At 40.8% G+C, this 19337-nt stretch overlaps 1 protein-coding gene across 5 annotated transcripts in view; it reads right to left on the reverse strand.

Moving 5' to 3' along the window:
* LOC142159828 (uncharacterized) overlaps positions 1 to 19337 on the reverse strand; it is a 111848-nt gene that overhangs the window by 2438 nt on the left and 90073 nt on the right. Inside the window, exons 1-7 of one of the 5 annotated variants that reach the window (XM_075214605.1) lie at positions 11968 to 12376; positions 9780 to 10008; positions 9358 to 9491; positions 2074 to 2265; positions 1871 to 1994; positions 1675 to 1772; positions 1120 to 1228 (exon numbers count right to left, since the gene is read on the reverse strand). In XM_075214605.1, the coding sequence (XP_075070706.1) occupies positions 1120 to 1228; positions 1675 to 1772; positions 1871 to 1994; positions 2074 to 2265; positions 9358 to 9435 (601 nt within the window). In that variant the 5' untranslated portion in view covers positions 9436 to 9491; positions 9780 to 10008; positions 11968 to 12376. Of the gene's footprint in view, positions 1 to 1119; positions 1229 to 1308; positions 1630 to 1674; positions 1773 to 1870; positions 1995 to 2073; positions 2266 to 9357; positions 9492 to 9779; positions 10009 to 11957; positions 12377 to 19337 lie in introns of those variants that run through there. The other 4 variants (XM_075214606.1, XM_075214607.1, XM_075214604.1 and 1 more) reach the window with 4 other exon arrangements.

The following is a 19337-nucleotide window of genomic DNA, read 5'->3' on the forward strand; positions in this document are numbered from 1 at the left end:
AAAGTGGACAGCCTCTCCTGTTAAGCTGTGAGGTGAAGACCAACTGGTGAGCTGCCAAATTCACCAGAAACAACGAAAAGGACAACAGGTGTAGAAGGGTGCTTGACCATTTTGGGCCAACAGAGCACGCAAGCATGCAAAAGTCAACAAGACTGTAAAAAGGAAAGGAAACATACGGCAATAAGTTACACTATTCCTGAGGAAAGGAAACCTTTAAGTGAACTCCAAAGGAAGCATTAATTAGACATCACAGAATATTCAATGCTCCAGGCATCGAAAAAGAGTGGTGACTAATCTATCCCTAAGCACCAAGTACAACGCAATATTGGGTGTAATGCCAGTGAGCCCCAAGGGTTTACCAGTACAGAACTAGGAGTTTTGTCAGAGAAGGACAGCATACAATATACGTACATGATGCACTGTTGGCAGTTCCATTAATGTATGAACTTAACACAAGGTGCAGCCAGGAGAAGTGAAGAGACTCCCAAAACAAACAGCAGCATAGCCTACACACTATAGAAAGGCAGGTAAGGTCCTCCAACATTTTGGTCACAAATAACTAGGAGAGGAAAGCAGCAGATAAATGGACCTTAAGCTCACACTAGCACCACACATACTGAGCAGTATGGAGGACATCCAGAGCATATGTGTCTGGAGGTGAGAAGGAAGCTTCCCTATGGGCAGTACACAAAAAGTCTAGAAAGCAGAGACAAGACAACTTGAATATTAAGTCTACATATGTAGACAATTGTAGTGTTGGTATACAGTATGGATGAGGCTAAACTGAGGCAATATATTCAGTACTGAGTATCACATACACAGATATGTGAGTGATCTCTTATTTGATAATGCACAGAGAGGCTTTTGGGAAATGTCACTATGGTGACTCTGGGGTCTGTGAATAAAAATCACATTGAAGCTGTCTGGTAGCTCACAATGAAATGATGTGAGGAGAGCAAGAGTCTAATAGAGTCTGATGGTTCCTGACTCCCCCACTGAGCAGATACCTTTTCCTCATTAGTGTGTACAGACATAGAAGGATGTAGAATAAGAGACTGTTGTAGTGACTGAACAAGGAGAATATGTGACACTTTTCTGCATTTAGTGTTCATTACTCACCATTGCTAATAATTGTAGGGATTGCCATCTCCTTACGCTGCTGATCACCCCTCACATACATCTCTTCTTCCTCTATATCTTCTACTTTAATAACAATCATGGCTTCTTCCTAAGTAATATACAATGAACATGTGTGATATAATGAAATAAGATAAAAGCCATTGTACAACCCCTGGTAGATAGACATACCTCCCTCAGGTATCTCTTCAGTTGGGTGGAGAGGGGAGCGTTTACAGTACTTCAGGACCAATCTTCTCCGTTATTGATGTAAAGAAGATGAGGGTAGTGTAGTAAATATGAATAATGACACACTTCTCCAATAATGCACCACAATCGCTATTTAAATACTAAAAGATTGAATCTCCACATCAGTTCTTGTTGGCAGAGCTCTCCTCTCCCAAACTGGCAGTGAGCAGCTGCAGTATGGTAACATTGTGGGACATTAGAGAGTATGCATGAGGAGAGGTATACCTAGGCTGCAGGTGTAGCACAAAGAAGGATATCAGTTCATATGATCTAGAATTCTTCTCTGGTAAATCCATCAATTTCATCTACCTGATCATCAAGTGGGATATTGTGATTTTCCTCTATACATTCCTGGGAATAAAGAGGACTGGGACATCTCTCCAGGATATTTATGTTACTGGATCCATCTGTAGGAAACACACATACATTGACTGAATACATTGTTTATATGGGTTTATAAGAATATATGTGCTCTCCTTTACAATACTTTAAAGTCTCCTCTTACCCAGTGATGTGAGGGGCTGATGATTCTCCATCGTCACGTCCTTGTACAGACCCTTGTGTCCTTCTAGATACTCCCACTCCTCCATGGAGAAATAGACAGTGACATCCTCACACCTTATAGGAACCTGACACACACAATGATACAGTCATCACCCAGACACATCCCCTGGTGTTACTGTATAATGTCCCATTCCCAGCAGTCACCTCTCCAGTCAGCAGCTGAATGATCTTGTTGGTGAGTTCTAGAATCCTCTGGTCATTGTTTCTCTCATGTATCAGTGAGTGAGGTGGATGCACCGTGATGGGGCTCTGGGTCCAGCTCAATCCTCCTAATACACAAGGATAGCTGCCGGAGGTCACACTCTCACCAGATGTCTTCTTCACCACTGTAAAATCCTATGGATTGAAAAAAATATTAAGTATGAATTCTTGTAAAGTCTCTGAGCAGTGGATGAGATAAAAGCATTGCCAAAATCATTCACCTTTCCAGTCAGGTCCACATTTTATTAAGAGACAGAAAACAATGGTGACATTCTCACAATCTCCTCACCTCACCAGTTTGATCTCTGTTTTAGTTTAAGCTTTAATCCTGGTTAATTGTAAAAAATTCTACTGAACTGCTTTCTCCATAGTAGAGAACCAGGAGTTGCTCACTGAAACAGTTTTTCCCAGGACTCCTCTGTTTCTCAAGTACAAAGCACTGGCAAAGCAGATACTGTGCTACAGTGTATTGGGGTTTGACCGAGAGGGCCAAAAAGAAGCTACAAGTACAGAGCTTGGTCTGCAATAATGCTTAGGTAAATGGTATGTGTCAAACTAATATCCGCATGAATGCCAGGACTCAAGGTTTCCCAGCAGAACATTTCCCAGAGCACACACAGCCTCCTCCGACTTGCCTTCTTTCAATAGTGCCTCCAGGTGCCATTTCTTCCCCAGGGTAATGACACTCAAACACCTGGTCTTCCACATGATGTAAACGAAAAAGTGATTCATCAACCTAGACCATCTTCTTCCATTGCTCAATGGTCCAGTTCTAGTACTCATGTTCCCATTGAAGGCGCTTCCGTCGGTGGACAGGGATCAGCATGGGCACTCTGACCTGTCTGCAGCCACGCAGCACCATACGCAGCAAGCTGTGATGTTCTGTGTGTTCTGACACCTTTCTATCATAGCCAGCATTAACGTTTTCAGTAATATGCGCTACAGTAGCTCTTCTGTGGGATTAAATCAGATTGGCTAACGTTCGTTCCCCACACACATCACTGAGACTTGGGCGACCATGACACTGTAGCCGGATTTACGGGTTTTACTTCCTTGGACCACCTTTGGTACGTACTAACCACTACATACCGAGAACGCCCCACAAGAGCTGCCGTTTTGAAAATTCTCTGACCCAGTCATTTAGCCATCACAATTTGGTCCTTGTCAAAGTCGCTCAGATCCTTGTGCGTGTCAATTATTCCTGCTTACAACACATCAACTTCAAGAACTGTTCACATGCTGCCTACTATATCCCACCCCTTGACATGTGCCATTGTAAGGAGATAATCAATGTTATACATTTCACTTTTTAAGTGGTTTTAATGTTGTTACTGATTTGTGTATATTCAGAAAGAGAGCCATTTAGCTCAATTTCAGGTAACAGGTGTGGAAGAGATGTCTGCGGATCAGTGATGGACAACTGATGTTGTCGTCATACAGAGAAATCTTGTGCATTGAGGATGCAGTGGAAATGCCAGTGATCAATGAACTGGTATGTATCTTAATAGCCAAAGGATCAATCACTAGTGCGAATATCAATAGTGAGAGGGGACAGCCTTGTTTTGTTCGGTTAGATATTTTAAAAGGTGGCTGACATTATGCCGTTCAGATGGTCGCCGAGGGGATATGGCATAGGGTAGAAATATCATTGATGAATTTACCAGAGAAGCCCATTGCGGTTAGAAGGCAAAACAGGAATGACTAGAATATCCTTTTTCAGCCTTGAGGGCCATGAGGACAGTGGGACCCTTTTATTTCTCTATAGTATAAATTATATCACTTGTGGGTCAGGTGGCAGAGGCTTGGTTGAGATGGGTGGCTAGGATTTGTGTGAAAATGTTTAGGTCAACATTTAATAAAGAGATGGGCCTATAATTGCTACACAGGGTCGCATCCGGGCTTTGGGATTACCAGTATGTTGGCCTTCAAGTTGGCTGGATCAAAGGCTCCATCTAGGATGGAGTTAAATAGATCCATTAGCCGTTGGGGCAACGATACTAGTGAATTTCTTATGAAATTGGAGGGTAAGGCCATCAGAGTCAGGTGCTGAGGAGATTTTTTTGAACAATTTGAAGGCTTGTGTCGTATCCTCCCTTTGCTTTCCCGAGAGATCTTTAGTAAGAAATTCATTGAGACATATGCATCCAACACACTATCCTGGTGCTTGAGGTCAGATGTATTGAGAAGCTTATATAGTGCTCCACAATAATTCTGACATGCCTTGAATATTTTGTAGGGATCATACAAAAATAGTGTAATTTTGTAATTTAATTGTGTTTATAAATGATGTTGATTTTTTGCTGAAGCTTGTTGGCCAATATTGAGTCAGATGTATCTGCTTTATCAAAAGGGTCCTGCTGCAACTTCTTAATAGTGGAAGCAGATTTTTTTTTCTGACAGTAGAGAGTTTAGTTACTCTTTAAAGGTGTTCATTTGTCATTTGCATATTGCTTAAGAAGTGAGGCAATTTGGGACTTTAAAGTAGAGATTTCTTGGGCAGATGACTTTCGAAGAGCAGAACTGGAAGCATGTTTCCGATGCTACTTTACTGTTAATGTAAAGAAAACCTGGTTGTAGATTCCATAAGCTCTTGCCTTGTTTAATAGAAGGGGATCATCTAACCGCCAATGTGTGGCATGTGTCACGAACTAAAAAAAGTTTTAAAAAAATACAAACACAGCTGCATGATCCATCCAGGTGAGAGGTTTTATATCTGCATAAATAACTCTTTGTGTAAGAGATGAAGAAACAGACAGCATGTCTATGCAGAGGTATAATGGATGGGGCCGAGTAGTGAGTATAATCCCTGGTTGTTGAGTTTTTGAGACACCAAGTGTAGTGGAAGCTGAACTGGGAGATTAGTATCGGAAGTTCTTGAGATTCTCTGATCAAGTCGAAGGGGTCAAGAATAACAATTAGAATAACGTTAAAGTCCCCCCAAACATTACATGTCTTTTGCAAGTCGGTCAACCCATTGAAATAACTTTTTGTTTTTTTGTGTAGCCAGGAAGAAAAAGAGTGATGTCATTATTACATTACCAAAGTCCCCCACCTCTCCAGTTAGGTCCCTGTATATTAATTTAGAGAAGAGTGATGGCTCGGACAATCACAGGATCTTTCACTCTTTACGGGCAACTTTCTATTCTATTAATAGTGTCATGTCTTCAGTACCATTCATTTCCTGTTATGTGTACCGACATTTTGTGAGCTCCTTCTAGTGGCTGGCTGCATTATAAGCAGTGTTTTGATCCTTTGAGACAATGGTGGGCAACAGATGTCCTGAGGTCCGAGCCTTCGCCTGCAGCCCCAGCCTGCTGTTCCCGATCTCACTCAAGTAGAGAATAAGATTGAACATGAGTAGCTGGCTGCCACATCATGTGACCTCCTCTGCACACTGCAGGGAAATCAGGCAGCACAACCAATCAAAGGAGAAGTTAGTGCAGTGCGTTTTGGACAACATTCTCCCCTTCTTTCCTGTGCGGACTCTAGCAGGTAAGTATGTGGAGATTGTAAGGGACATGTGAAGAGGTTTGTGAGGGGGGGGATGTAAGAAGGTCTGTGGAGGAATTTTGGAGCAGGTGTGCATGTTGTAATTGTATACCCTCTTGTCAGTTTTTCTTTCAGTTTTACCAACCTATTGCTTCAATAAATTAATATGCTTCAGACATCTATCCCAGTCTGGTTTATTGGAGGGTAGGAAAGTTTACTTGCATGTCTGACTACACACAGGTTGCAGGATAATGTGTACTGAGGACTGAAGTTTTTCTGACTTAGGCTAGGAACAGATGACAGTGTTTTCAGCAGATTATTGGGCCAAACAGACGATAAACGACTGACTGGCCGGATATTACAGTAGTGTGTACCCTGGTACGATGAACGATTATCGTTCCAAAGCACATGAAATCGTTGATCAAGATTTTTAAACTGAACTGAAAATCTTGTTCAGCAATAGAACAATGTTCCAATCCTGCATTGTGTATGCACTCACGATCAGGATCTCCATTGAGTTTGCAGAGTAATAATGTTTTCACCTGATGGTTATCATAGATGAGCACAGATTTCATCATCGTCATCACCATTTATTTATATAGCGCCACTGATTCCACAGCGCTGTACAGAGAACTCATTCATATCAGTCGATTTGAAGGTAAATCTTGTAAAACGTGTATAAATGTGTACACATAGATCGGCATACTGATCGGGACTTTTCTTTTTTTTAATCAGTCGTTGGTAAAATCATTAGAACACATGGGGAGATAACTTCTGTAGTGTGTACCTAGCCTTACCCATATTACTGCATCTCACCAGTTAGGTCCCTGTTTTATTTATAGAGATAAGAGCTGGGCTTGTGGCCACAGCAATAGGACACATTTCATTCTGGCTCTGGACAAGCATATACAAAATCTTTAAATAAATATCGGAGATCACCTTTTCCCAATCCAGTTTTCCGTTACTGATGAGTACATAGGACATATTGGAAAGCTGTGGATTCCATTTATTGACAATCGACACTTACCTGAACTTCAAGCAGCCTTACCAGCATAGCAATAGAGATGTGCATTGACAGGCTTCATGTGGCCTTGCTGCAGCCACTGCAACTTCAACGACAAGTGGCTCTCATCTACATCGAGCACTGGTTGTCCTTACCTGATGCAAGTTCCTGGCTACAAACTACACAAAACTGTTGAGAAACCAGCCTACTATATACCCTGGATCAGCTGGAGCCTGGGGGAAAGTGTCCTACAGAAAGGCTATCGACATCCGTGGTCTAAACTTCAAGATGAGCTGTTTGGGTTTCCGTCACTCTAACCCAAAGGAAGGGTAATTTCAAGGTCACACTAACCCAAAGGTAGGGTATTTTTTAGAGGCCACAACACCAGAATTCATAACCCGAGCCTCCATCCAGCCCAAAAGAAAACAATCCTGAATCTTTTTACTAGCTCTCACTGCCTGGTGCCACATTTAGCCCAATGGAGGGCATTGCAGGAACTTAATACCAAGTTATTTGTTCTTGGTTTGCAAACATCTGATAATCAATATCCAAGGACTGATTCTGCCATCAGCTTGCTTTGAAAGGTTTTGTTCTTGTGCACAAGAACACCTACAGTACTGGACTTGTTATTGAGACTTGGTGAATGCACTATATCTTACTGAATAGCCTCCCACTAGTGTTTTTTTAAGTTTAACTGCCCTACCTTCTAACTAAGTCTAAAATGAACTACTTTGAAATTCAATGTCCTTGTGTTTGTTATCGGTCAAAGAATAACTCAAATTTTCATCTTGATCCAAAACAAATCCACAAAATCTTGTAATTCATAGCCTGAATATCTTCCCTCACACCACTTTAGTAACTTCACAGGGGTGTAACTGAATGACATTTCACGTAGTAAAATAACCTGCGATTCGCATCTAATTGAATCACCCCTAGTAAGTCACTAATAAACCCTATTTTGACCGATCTATGTTTAATTTCATGCGACTATACGATTATTCTCCCCTGAAACAATATTGTTGGCATCTCAAAGAATCTCCTCTCCATAACCCATTTATTACACAAGAGGTTGGCACAGTCATTGAGACATCCCTTCAATTTAATTTGTAAAAGGACACCTCTTCCTAGCAGGTGGTGGGAAGCTCACAAAGCTACCATTTGAGGGCACTTTCATTAGCTTAGCTGCGAACCTAAAGAGGAAAGCAACACTAGTAATTTCAACCATAGAAAAGCAGCTAGTCCTTTCTCCTAACCATAAATCTTGTACATCTCCTTCTTTACTTTCTATAATGTCAACACTCAAAAGTCAACTAAACACCCTCCTCTCTAAAAGAGCAATGCACACATTTGAAAGCAAGTCAGTATAACCAGATACTCTCTTAGCCTATACAGTCAGAGAAAAACCATCTCTGTATTCCATTTAATTAAATTAAAGGGTTACTCGGTTATGACGGCTGTTGTGATAATCTGAAATTTTTATGTTTCTCTTTCTTTTCTGGATCTTTCCTACATCTTATTATTTATTATTATTGGTTGTATAAATTCTATTAAAATGAATATACTGCCAAGATTATATCTTTCTCTTCCAGACACTTTCCATTCATAACCCTCCTTTGGCCTTCAAACATCGCTGTCACTATACATCCCATTTTATTTAGGCCCAGAAGCTGCCTAGAATCTGACTCAATATTTTGCAAAGATCATCACAAAGAGGCGGCTTAGACATACTGTATTGTAATCAGAATTGTTTAGCTTTCCACCTTTACCGACTCTGGCTTTCAATTGAAGCGGGAAGTGGTTCTTTGTCTACTCTAACGCCACATCTTTGGTTTCCCAAACATTAACGGACCCCCTCAATTAAAAACCATCCCACTGTATCGTTGTTCCAGTTTGGGGTAATCCTAATTATGCACCAAGAAACATTCACTTTCCTTTCATTTATGGGAACCCAGCTGTGCACAAGTTGTAAATGGCTTATCCCTTCTCCAAACCTTCCCTACTTTTTGTGATATCCAGGATAAACTTGCCATCTCCTCCAAGGGATTTTATCAATATTTACAATTAAGACACATCTTACAAACAACCCCCATTACTATTACCACCATGCTGCTGCAACCACTTCTTCCCCAAATATTTTTTCCTCAGCAACTCAACACCAAAATAAGCTAATAAAACAGATTACCTCTGTGGCTACCTGTCAGCTGATTGCAAATCTCCTTCACCCCTCCCACCAAGTTGTACTAAACCATTTTTTCATGTATACCATATGGAATACGTGACTTGATCTTGAATAATTCTTCTTAATCACTCTGTAAGATTTGGGAACTATGGGTAGTTCACTTTAATTTGCAATTACCCTTTCATTTGTAACTTATTATTAGCTCATATCGGGAATCATCACTTAAAGCTCTCTGCCTGGATCTAACCTATTTCTCTACCCTCTTGCCACCCTATCATTGCTATTTGCTTACTTCCTCTTGTGTCTTGTCTTCTTTCCTTAAATCCCCCCCCCCCCCCACACACACACCTTCATCTTTCAGTTGTCTACAAAAAAATAGCTTGAAATATTTGTTTCTCTCTTAAAATATGCCTAGTTTTTTCAGACATGTTGTTTTACAAGTTTATCATAGTAAATTACTTTGCTCTGTTTATTGTTTACATGTTATTGTACTTTATTGTACTTGAACAAACATATATAAGAGCTATGTTACTGTGACATTCCCAGAATCCCTCACCTCTCCAATCAGCAGATAGATGATCTCCAGGGTGTAATTCAATATCATCTCACTCATGTGACTCCTGTCCTTGTCCATCCTACAGGCTCTGGTTCTGGTGGGAGTTGGTGACTGCTGACCCAGAGGCGCCCTCTCTAAATAAAGATGTAAAACTTTAATGAGGTAAACTCCTAATCTGAAGCCAATCCTAGCACCAAAATTTACCAAACAAGATTTATTAGTTATAATGACCTAAAGTTGGCCAGTTAATACTGAAGAAAGATGTCAAACTGAATTAAATCACTACCAAAATGGGGATCTCATATATTTATAATTTACAAGAGAATTTAGCAATATGGTAAAGAGTCACTCCACTGATTATATATAAATGAAGAAACATTATTTGACTTCTTAAAATAATTATGCTGGGTCGCCCAACTTACTGCAGTAACTCTCAGTACTTCAGATAGAAGATGCAATTCAATATGAAATGGCTCAAAACACCTGTGGTGTCATCAGAGAAAAGCCTTGTGATTTCTCAAGGGGACCCCTTGAGAAAGTCTGCCATTGGAGGACGAAACGCGTCGGGAATATCGTGTTGGTCTGCTTGCTGTTCCTGACTCGTGTGCTAGTGTGGGGTACACTGGCCAGTATTGCCTCACTGATTTCCATCTACATATGAGGAGAGGACAGATAAGCTGTTTTATATTTTATTTTATGTACAGGCATTTTATACTTGAGCTGCAGTGTGGGGCAATTAGCCTTGTGTTCTAAATAAACTTTGTACGTATCAGTCACTTTGTCTGATGGTATTATACTATTGTGGCCGTTTCTGAGTTTCAGCCATCTGGAGCTTCAGTGCTGTGTTCCTTTTGGAGGACTCCTTGCCCCCTTCACAGATCCTTGTGCTTCAGTGGTCCACTACAACTGTTACTTTGATGGGATACATCAGTATATGATCCAAGCTTGCATTATTTACACCTCTGGTACAGGAATATTATATTTGTGGAGTTTATCTTGATTATGTTTCACAATTAATGCACTATGTGTGGAGCCACTTCTCTTTTGTATTTTACTTGTTAGGCTGACACTTGCAGATAGGTGACGAATAGTTTGGGAGCTGCCAACTCATTTACTAAGTATAAAAAAATAATTCTATTTGCACGTTGCACTTTGGAGCGCCTGTTTAGTTTATATTCTATCGGGATATATATATATATATATATATATATATATATATATATATATATAATATATATATATATATATATATATATATATATATATCTATCTATAATATAAATGCTTAGTGGCGTGTGTTAAGTCTGTCTGTGTGTGGGAAAAATAAAACCAAGCTGCAGCGCCACCTGCTGGGCGGAGTTATACACTGACCTACTAAGTTCTTAGTGTGTGTGGGGGGAAAAAATCAGAAAGGGCTGAAACTTGGTATACTAAGATGTTTTTAATTTGTTAATTGTTAAAAGTGTTTATAAAGATTTAAAAAAAATATATATATATTTTTTCAAGGAGAAGTGACAGTTGGGAGTGGTTGGTGGTTGCCGGGGGTGACAGTGGGGAGTGGTTGGTGGTTGCCGGGGGTGACAGAGCGAGAGGAGTGTGATACTCAGGACCGCTGAGAGAGATCCCTGTGTCTGGATAGACATCTGGATAGATGTGGCGATGAAAATGAAGGATGAGGTGATGGAGAAGAATGATGAGGTGGTGACATGTGGACAAAACCACGTTAAAAAAGGCACTTGCGTTGGGAAGTAACGCTCTTCCCATGAGGAGGCCTGGCCTAGCCCCAAATGCATGACAAGAACCTTTTTAACACCTTAAGTAGCTCGATTTGACTAGAATGCATGAGTATCATGCACGGGTTAACTTGTATATATATATATATATATATATACATATATATATTCTTTTTCATTCTTTATTTTTTTTTTTTTCATATGCTTAATTATATTGTGTTACATTATGATATGTGTTTTTATATTATTGATAATTAAATGGTGTGATTTTAAACTTATTGTGTTTTCTTAAGTAGATTTAATTCATGCTTTATACATATTTTCTATTGGTGTATTATTGATTTATATGTCCTATCTGCGCAGTTCAGTGTTGTGTTTTCTTGTTTAACTTTTTGCATATGTTGAAGGATTGACCCTTCCTTCTCTGAACAGCTACATTTGGGACTTTATGTTTGTGTTTTTATTTATTTATTCATTCAGTTATGTACAGAATATATTTATTTTAGATTATTTAGCGCCAAAGAAAACATTTCTGTTTCTACTGGACTTTTTCCACGATATAATAAGTAGGAATGTAACAATACAGAAGTTATAGGGATGGGACTGTTACATAGAAGGCGTAGGAATGAATGAAAAGATCATTTTGAAATTGTAGGGATGAGCTGAATGATAATATAGGTGTATGACAGTGAGTATGAGCTGTATATAATGTAGGTGTGTAATGAAGGGACTGAGACTAGAGAATTACAGGACACAATGTATACAGTGGATTAATGAGAATGACATGGATACAGCCTGTTCCCACAATCCCCTCTCATCGATCTGAATATTCATTATAACTCATTGATATTCATGAGTTGAACACACCAGCACTCACCTGCTGCACCCCTCCCACTTACAGGCACAGACCGTACATCACTGCACCCCGCTGACAGATTGCTCTGTAGTTGCAGCCCTGACTGCCAGGCAGATAACAAAGGCAATGTTGTCACTGCGATGACCAAATATGGAATGTATGAGGTCACCGGTACTAGAGCACCATTATATTGAATACTAGGTGTTAATCAAAGTGTTAATGTAAGGGTTGTCTTCGGTACAAGAAAGCGGCGACCATTTTGTTGTCGTCTGTTTACCCTTTATTACACTATATAAAGAAAACGGGATATATTGCGTACGCCAGGTCTACAGCAATATCTGTCGCGTCACCTAGTGTTCTATATTAGAAACTATATATTATAGTAATTGAAGTGTACAGAGGAGTAGGGTGGCGGGCATTTGCGGGGGGAGGGGGGTACAAAAATCAGTATGTTTCTGATACATGAATTCAGCTCCCAGAATCCCTTGCCGTATATGACTACAGCTCCCAAAATCCCTTGCTTTATACACTCACAACTGTTTCCCAGAATCCCTTGCTGTATATAACCACAACCCCCAGAATCCCTTTCTGTATATAACCATAAACTCCCAGAATCCCTTGCTGTATATAACCACAACCCCCAGAATCCCTTGCTGTATATAACCACAACTCCCAGAATCCCTTGCTGTATATAACTGCAACTCCCAGAATCCCTTGCTGTATATAACCACAACTCCCAGAATCCCTTGCTGTATATGCCCAACTCCCAGAATCCCTTGCTGTATATGCCCAACTCCCAGAATCCCTTGCTGTATATAACCACAACTCCCAGAATCCCTTGCTGTATATGCCCAACTCCCAGAATCCCTTTCTGTATATTATTACAGCTCCTAGAATTTTCAAATACCACAACCACAACTCTCAGGAACATCTCTAATCTACTCAGAAAAGTACAGTTACCAGACATTTCTTTCTAACTACCTAATACCCTAATACCTCAGAATCTCCTATTCTTTCCTACAGTATAATAGGACAGATTTGTAGGATCTAAGTTATTACATTAGGGCGAACGGTGTGATGATATTTTATTGCTGATGTAGAGATGTTTGTTGTGATATGAAAAATTCAGTGTTTCTATTTTATTTTATTTTCCTTATGGTTGGTAGAAAGAAGAGGTTCCCCTTCATTAAGTGAATAATATATTGGATATTATGGGCAACAGATATGCCTCCTGACCGGCGTCAATAATATTTTTATATATTTTTTTCAATTATATTTCTGTCAAAGAAAAATTGACAGCTAACTCACACTGTGCCCTCCTTCATCTCCACACACTCTGCCCCCTCTGCATCCAGTCACGCTGCCCCCTCTGCATCCAGTCACGCTGTCCCCTCTGCATCGTCACGCTGGCCCCTCTGCATCCAGTCACGCTCTCCCCTCTCACACTGCCCCGTCTGCATCCAGTCATGCTGCCCCCTCTTCTTCCAGTCACACTGCCCCTCTCACACAGCTCCCTCTGCCATCTCTCACGCTGCCTCCTCTCACTCTGCCTCCTCTGCATCCAGTCACGCTGCCTCCTCCCACACTGCTCCCTCTGCCCTCTCTCACACTGCCCCCTCTGCCCTCTCTCACGCTGCCTCCTCTCACACTGCCCCCTCTGCCCTCTCCCACACTGCTCCCTCTGTCCTCTCTCACGCTGCCTCCTCTCACACTGCCCCCTCTGCCCTCTCTCACGCTGCCTCCTCCCACACTGCCCCCTCTGCCCTCTCTCACGCTGCCTCCTCTCACACTGCCCCCTCTGCCCTCTCTCACGCTGCCTCCTCTCACACTGCCCCCTCTGCCCTCTCTCATACTACCTCCTCTCACTCTGCCCCCTCTGCCGCGGCCTGCCAGAGAAAGAAAACCCCCAAAAAAACTTACCAATCCGCGCGGCGCCTGGGACCCAGCATCCTACTCTCTCCCGCAGCTTGTCACTGAATGTCGGGCGCGCTGCAGGAGAGAGGAGGATGCTGGGTCCTGGGCGCCGCGCGGATTGGTGAGGTTTCTGTTTTGTTTTTTCACTCTGGCTTGCCGTGACGCCCCTGTGACAGCGGGGTGCCGCGGCGCACACTTTGGGAACCGCTGGTGTAGCTCCTTGAGAACTTTGGAACCTGTTAAATACTAATATCATCGCAATACTTTCCATATATTGTGGGACATATTTAGATCATTCTGTTTGAGGCTAACAATAAGTGTGCTCAGCTCTAATATCAAAATAAGACTGTTTTTTTTCCACTTTACTGTTATCTTGCAGTTTGCAATATATGCTTGGAGCTTAGTTTTAAAATATTGCAAGTGTTTTTATGTTTTTATATTATACGGATTTATCTGTGAAAAAAACAATTGTTTATATTACCGCAGTCTATCAATTTGGTTTTTGATTGGTCCACCCCACACTTGCATATTTTCTCTTTTGCTTCCCTCCCTAGTTGCAGCTCTCCAGACGCAAGAAGACTATAAGGATACACAAAAGCGTAATATGGACACGGGGATGCACATTTTCCATGCACATGTGTAGTGAAGAAAAAACACTTTGCATCCACCTCTAAATGAGTCCTTGTATGAAAAGCTCACCAATGACAGAATGACATGAGATACAGAAGAGGAAGAATTTTTTTTCTAACACAGTACTGCTTCTGTACTGTGTGGTATACACAGTACAGAAGCAGGGCCAGGACAGAAGGCAAATGCATGAACAGGAAAATATAAAGTGCGGGTGTCATTCATATCCCAATATTAACCAATAGTAAAATAAAAAGCAACAATATGATGCCAAAAGTGTATATAAGTCACTGATAAGAAGTGAAAGTAAAGTGATGTAAAATTATACAAAATTACTCCTCAGTATATAGTATTTAGTATAAACTTATGACACAGTGAATCAAGTAATAAGCTAAAAGTAATACACACTAGTAGTTGTTGAATGAAGTAGCAGACATACTGCATAACGGAGGAACTGTCACAGTTTTCAATGTTTCCAAGTGTAAAAAGATATTTCCTACAGGTTAATGAACTGAAATCACTTTAAAACTATACTGAAAGACCAAAGTTACAGGATAAATAGCCACCACCATCTGCTAATTAGTAATGTAGGTTACATTACAGTATTTCCGTCTTTTCAATATTCAAATCATTGCTATTTTTCATTTTTGAAAGGGTCATACAGTGACATCTATATTTATAAAAGGGTGTTGTGTGTGTGTGAGGAATTTTTTTGAGCATTTTCGCCATTCAGCGACTGCATGTAGAACATTGCAGTGGCTGCAAAAAAAATGTCAAATGCCATGCCACCAACTGAAGCAAGCCCATTAGATAAATTAAACAACAAATAAAAATTAGTGTAAGCTGCAAGAGATAAAAATCTGTTAAAATGCTACGCACACACTAAAATTGGAACGTTAGACAGCATGCATCATGGAGAGTGAATAGGCAGTAACAATCAGATGTCATTAGATGGACAGAAACAGTAGATACCCAACTATAAAGCGCTATGTAATTTGCTGTCACTATATAAATAAATTTTGATGCTGATAGACGAAGGTGACTGATCTGCACCCATAATACAAAACTTCAAAGACTAAGCACACAATACATTTTGAATGTTACAGGGCATCCATCATAGATAGTGAAGCTACAATAATAGGCAGAGGTCACTGGATGGACAGTGGTATGAATGATTAGAGTTAGACATGTATAAAATAAATAGACGAAGTTGGCCTGCACCCATACCAAAAACTTCAAAGACTATAGAGATGCTCACTGACCCCAGTGTTTTGGTTTTGGATCTGGATTAGCTTCGGGTTTTGGTTTTGCCAAAACCGCCCTTGCGTGTTTTGGTTTTGTTTAGCTATTTTTTTTTACTAAATTTGATTTTTGGGGTAAAATCCCATAATTTCATTATTACTTTGTACCTACATTATTGTTAACCTCACTAATTTCCAGTGATTTCCATTTAGTTTTAGGAGAGGTAGCATGTACATGTACACTTTGTAGTGCAAATTCAGAAAAATACAGTGCAATGACTGATATATTAGGATTACCACCCTCCAATTTCTATTCGATCACTTTGCCTGCTCTATACTCTGACCTAACCCTTCTCTGTTCCTCTCTCAAATGGTGCTAGATCGCCGTGGAGGCGGGTATTTATTGATTCCAAAACTCGCGAGATCCGACGACGTCACAATGACGTTTTGACTCGGCTCGGTACTCAGAACCCAAAGTTCGGGTGGGTTCGGTTTTAAGGAAACCGAGTCCGCCCATCTCTAAAAGACTAGCACTATGCACTTCTCAATGGGCAGATCATTCATCGGTATCCAAGAGCAGAGCTTTCATATCTTATATCACTTGTATGGTCTGTGCCATACTGCTGCCCTTCTGAATCAAACCAGGGGACTCGTATATATTTATGGGGAGGGCTGAAGAATCAGCCTCCCAGGGGAAGCAAGCTTCATCCAATCCCAGGGTAAAGGGGACTGCCCAAGACTTGCAGTGGAGGTGGTCCCCAAGGCACATGTATATAAATATGAAATGTAGCTGCTTGGACTCAGAGCGGTATCCAATGATTAAGTTACCTGCTCAAGGATGGGAACTCCAATCAGACGTCTCGCTTCCCAACGAGCCTTGGAGATATTTACAACTCCGTTCTCTTTTCCACATGAAGGTCACATTAACTAAAATCAACAGGCCGCTTACGCCTGTGTACTCTCCAAAGCACACCCAAACATACTATTTAAACAATCTACAAATTACTCATTGAGGATAAATTCACATATAAACCTCGTTTCACAGATTCATGAGAAAAAGATCTACAAGAGCTTATTGGACCAATCCAGTGGCCGAAAGTGTTCATGGCTACTCATGTCTGTTCACAAAACACCACTATTGTTGAAACCCAATACAAAGTTATAACACAATAGTACAGGTGTCCCAAATTGTTGAATTCATTTTTGCCATCAGTATCCCCTCTTTGTTTGATATGTAACTCTTATTTAGGTTCTCAACTCCACATCCGGTGGTCCTGCCCTAAGATCTCTCCTTATTGGAACAAAATAATACACCTCTCTAAATTGATCACAGGTGCGGATGTGCCGACTGACCCTGTTTTCTGGCTCTTGTCGTTGTCCAGCATTCCCATTTTCTCTTATAAAATATAATTTCTTAAACACCTGAACAATGCAGCAAAGTCTCTGATGCCGGTCCGTTGGAAGTCTCCCTCAACTCCTACTTTGTCTGAGTGGTTCAATAACATTGATTTTTATATGTCCATGGAGGATCTGATCCTATCGGCCAGTAATCTGAACACTGAGTTTACAGGCACTTGGTTCAGTTGGCTGGAATTTAAAGAGACGACTGACTATCCTCTCTCACACCACAGTAACAACTTTTACACCGAGATGGCACTAAGCTGAGTTATCCTGGAATGGTTTCCTATTGCAAACAGTGGTTTGTATATTTTGGCACTTTAATTTGCACCCAATTATCTCTCCTATTGCCCTCTCCCTATTTCCCTCACTCCCACCACCCCCTTGTCTGTCTGTCATCCCCCCAGTGTTGGTATATGTTCTTCTGTACAAGAAAAAAAAATGTATGTTGCTGAATTGCTTTGCTGGTTCTCTGGAACTGTTATTGTTGACTACTGTTAATTATTATTCAACTCATAAATAAAGCGTAAAATAAAATAATGCGTAAAATATATATATATATATATATATATATATATATATATATATATATATATATATATATATATAAAATGTATATTGTCATGTAAAAGCTAATTTCTAGGCATAAAACTGCAAATATGTGACTGTGAACTCCTAGCAATAGCTTGATATGGCTCAGAGGAGCTCTGTGTGCAGTCAGATGTTAATACTTTCAAGCTGAAACTAAATCAATGTGTCCCTTTGATTATGTTAAACTCCCCTGTCCTCCATATATGGTTTTGTAGATAAGAACCAGACACATGGGTACGGATAAGCACCTTGTACATTTATGGCAGGTCGCAAAAGTTGAGGCCTTTGAAATACCTCTTTTACATTGATATGCACCAAACTTAGGCATCTTGATTGCTGAAACTGGCAACTGTTATATGTTAATGGACTAGTGACACAGGAAAATGTCATATCATAATTTCTCCTATATGAAGCTTACAGGAGTCATGTGTGGTATGCAGATGAAGGGGAACTTATGACCTGTTGTGTGGAGGTAAAATCATGTTTGTAAGCCATTCTGGTGAGAAGTAATTACAGGGTAGCTAAAACCTGACTTTTCAGTTCTGACATGTCACACTCCAGGAGTCCGGAGGGACCTCGGGGTCTGCTTAGCTTGACAACACCCGCAAAGAGGCTCAGAGTCTAACGGAAAGAGAGGTTTTCACCACGGATCCCCGCAAGGGAATATGGACTTAGCAGTTCCCTGACCACAGGTCCGGGCCCTCAAGTGAGTGACAAGCGAGACCAGGTGGAGAACCCAATACCTAAGGTCTGAGAGTGGAGGGTCTGCTGAAAGGAGTAGTTATCAGCAAGGTGCTGAAAGGAGTAGTTATCAGCAAGGAGGAGGTAAGCAGAGACACAGGTAAGTTGGTATGGTGAATCAAGAGCACACAGGGGTGCGGAGGTCTGCATAGTAGTGTAGCGCAGTTTTCCTGGTGAGCTGGGAAGCCCTGGTGCAGTATCAATACTTGGCACGACGGTCTGCAGGAGAACACTGAGATCTGGGAAACTGGAATGGAGAATCTGGAACCCCAGGAGTGCGAAGGTCTGCATACAAATGGGGTGTAGCGCAGAGGTCCTGGAAAGCTAGGAAGCTCTGATGCAGGATCTACAGGAGGTGCGATGGTCTGCAGGAGAATGCTGGGTCCAGATACACTGGAAGTCCGAGAAGATGTATAAGAGCCAGTAGAAGGTGCATTCTAACAGGTAGGGAAACCTGAAAATCTGGCACCTAAGCAATGCAGCAGGTGCTTTAAGCATATAGAATAGGAAAGGCAATTAGCCAATAGGATGAATGAAAGAAGTTCATTCATCCTATTGCCAGATGGGAGAGCCACAGCACTTGTAAAGGAGAGGGAGCAGCAGCAAACGGATAGGTATAGATGTGTATATATATATATATATATATATATATATATATATATATATATATATATATATATGACACCAGGCAGATATCAGTCTCTGACAGCTTCTTGCTTGATATCAAAGATACTTGTATTGTTTGCTTCACAATAAACAGCAACACTTCCTGTTAGAATGACTCCAGTAAACAACATAGGGGCATATTCAATTGTCCACGTTACTCGCAAAAGTAACGCGGCGTTAAAAGTATTACCGTTATTCTAAATGTAACCTGGA

Source organism: Mixophyes fleayi, chromosome 6, assembly GCF_038048845.1.
Source record: "Mixophyes fleayi isolate aMixFle1 chromosome 6, aMixFle1.hap1, whole genome shotgun sequence".
Lineage (NCBI taxonomy): Eukaryota > Metazoa > Chordata > Amphibia > Anura > Limnodynastidae > Mixophyes > Mixophyes fleayi.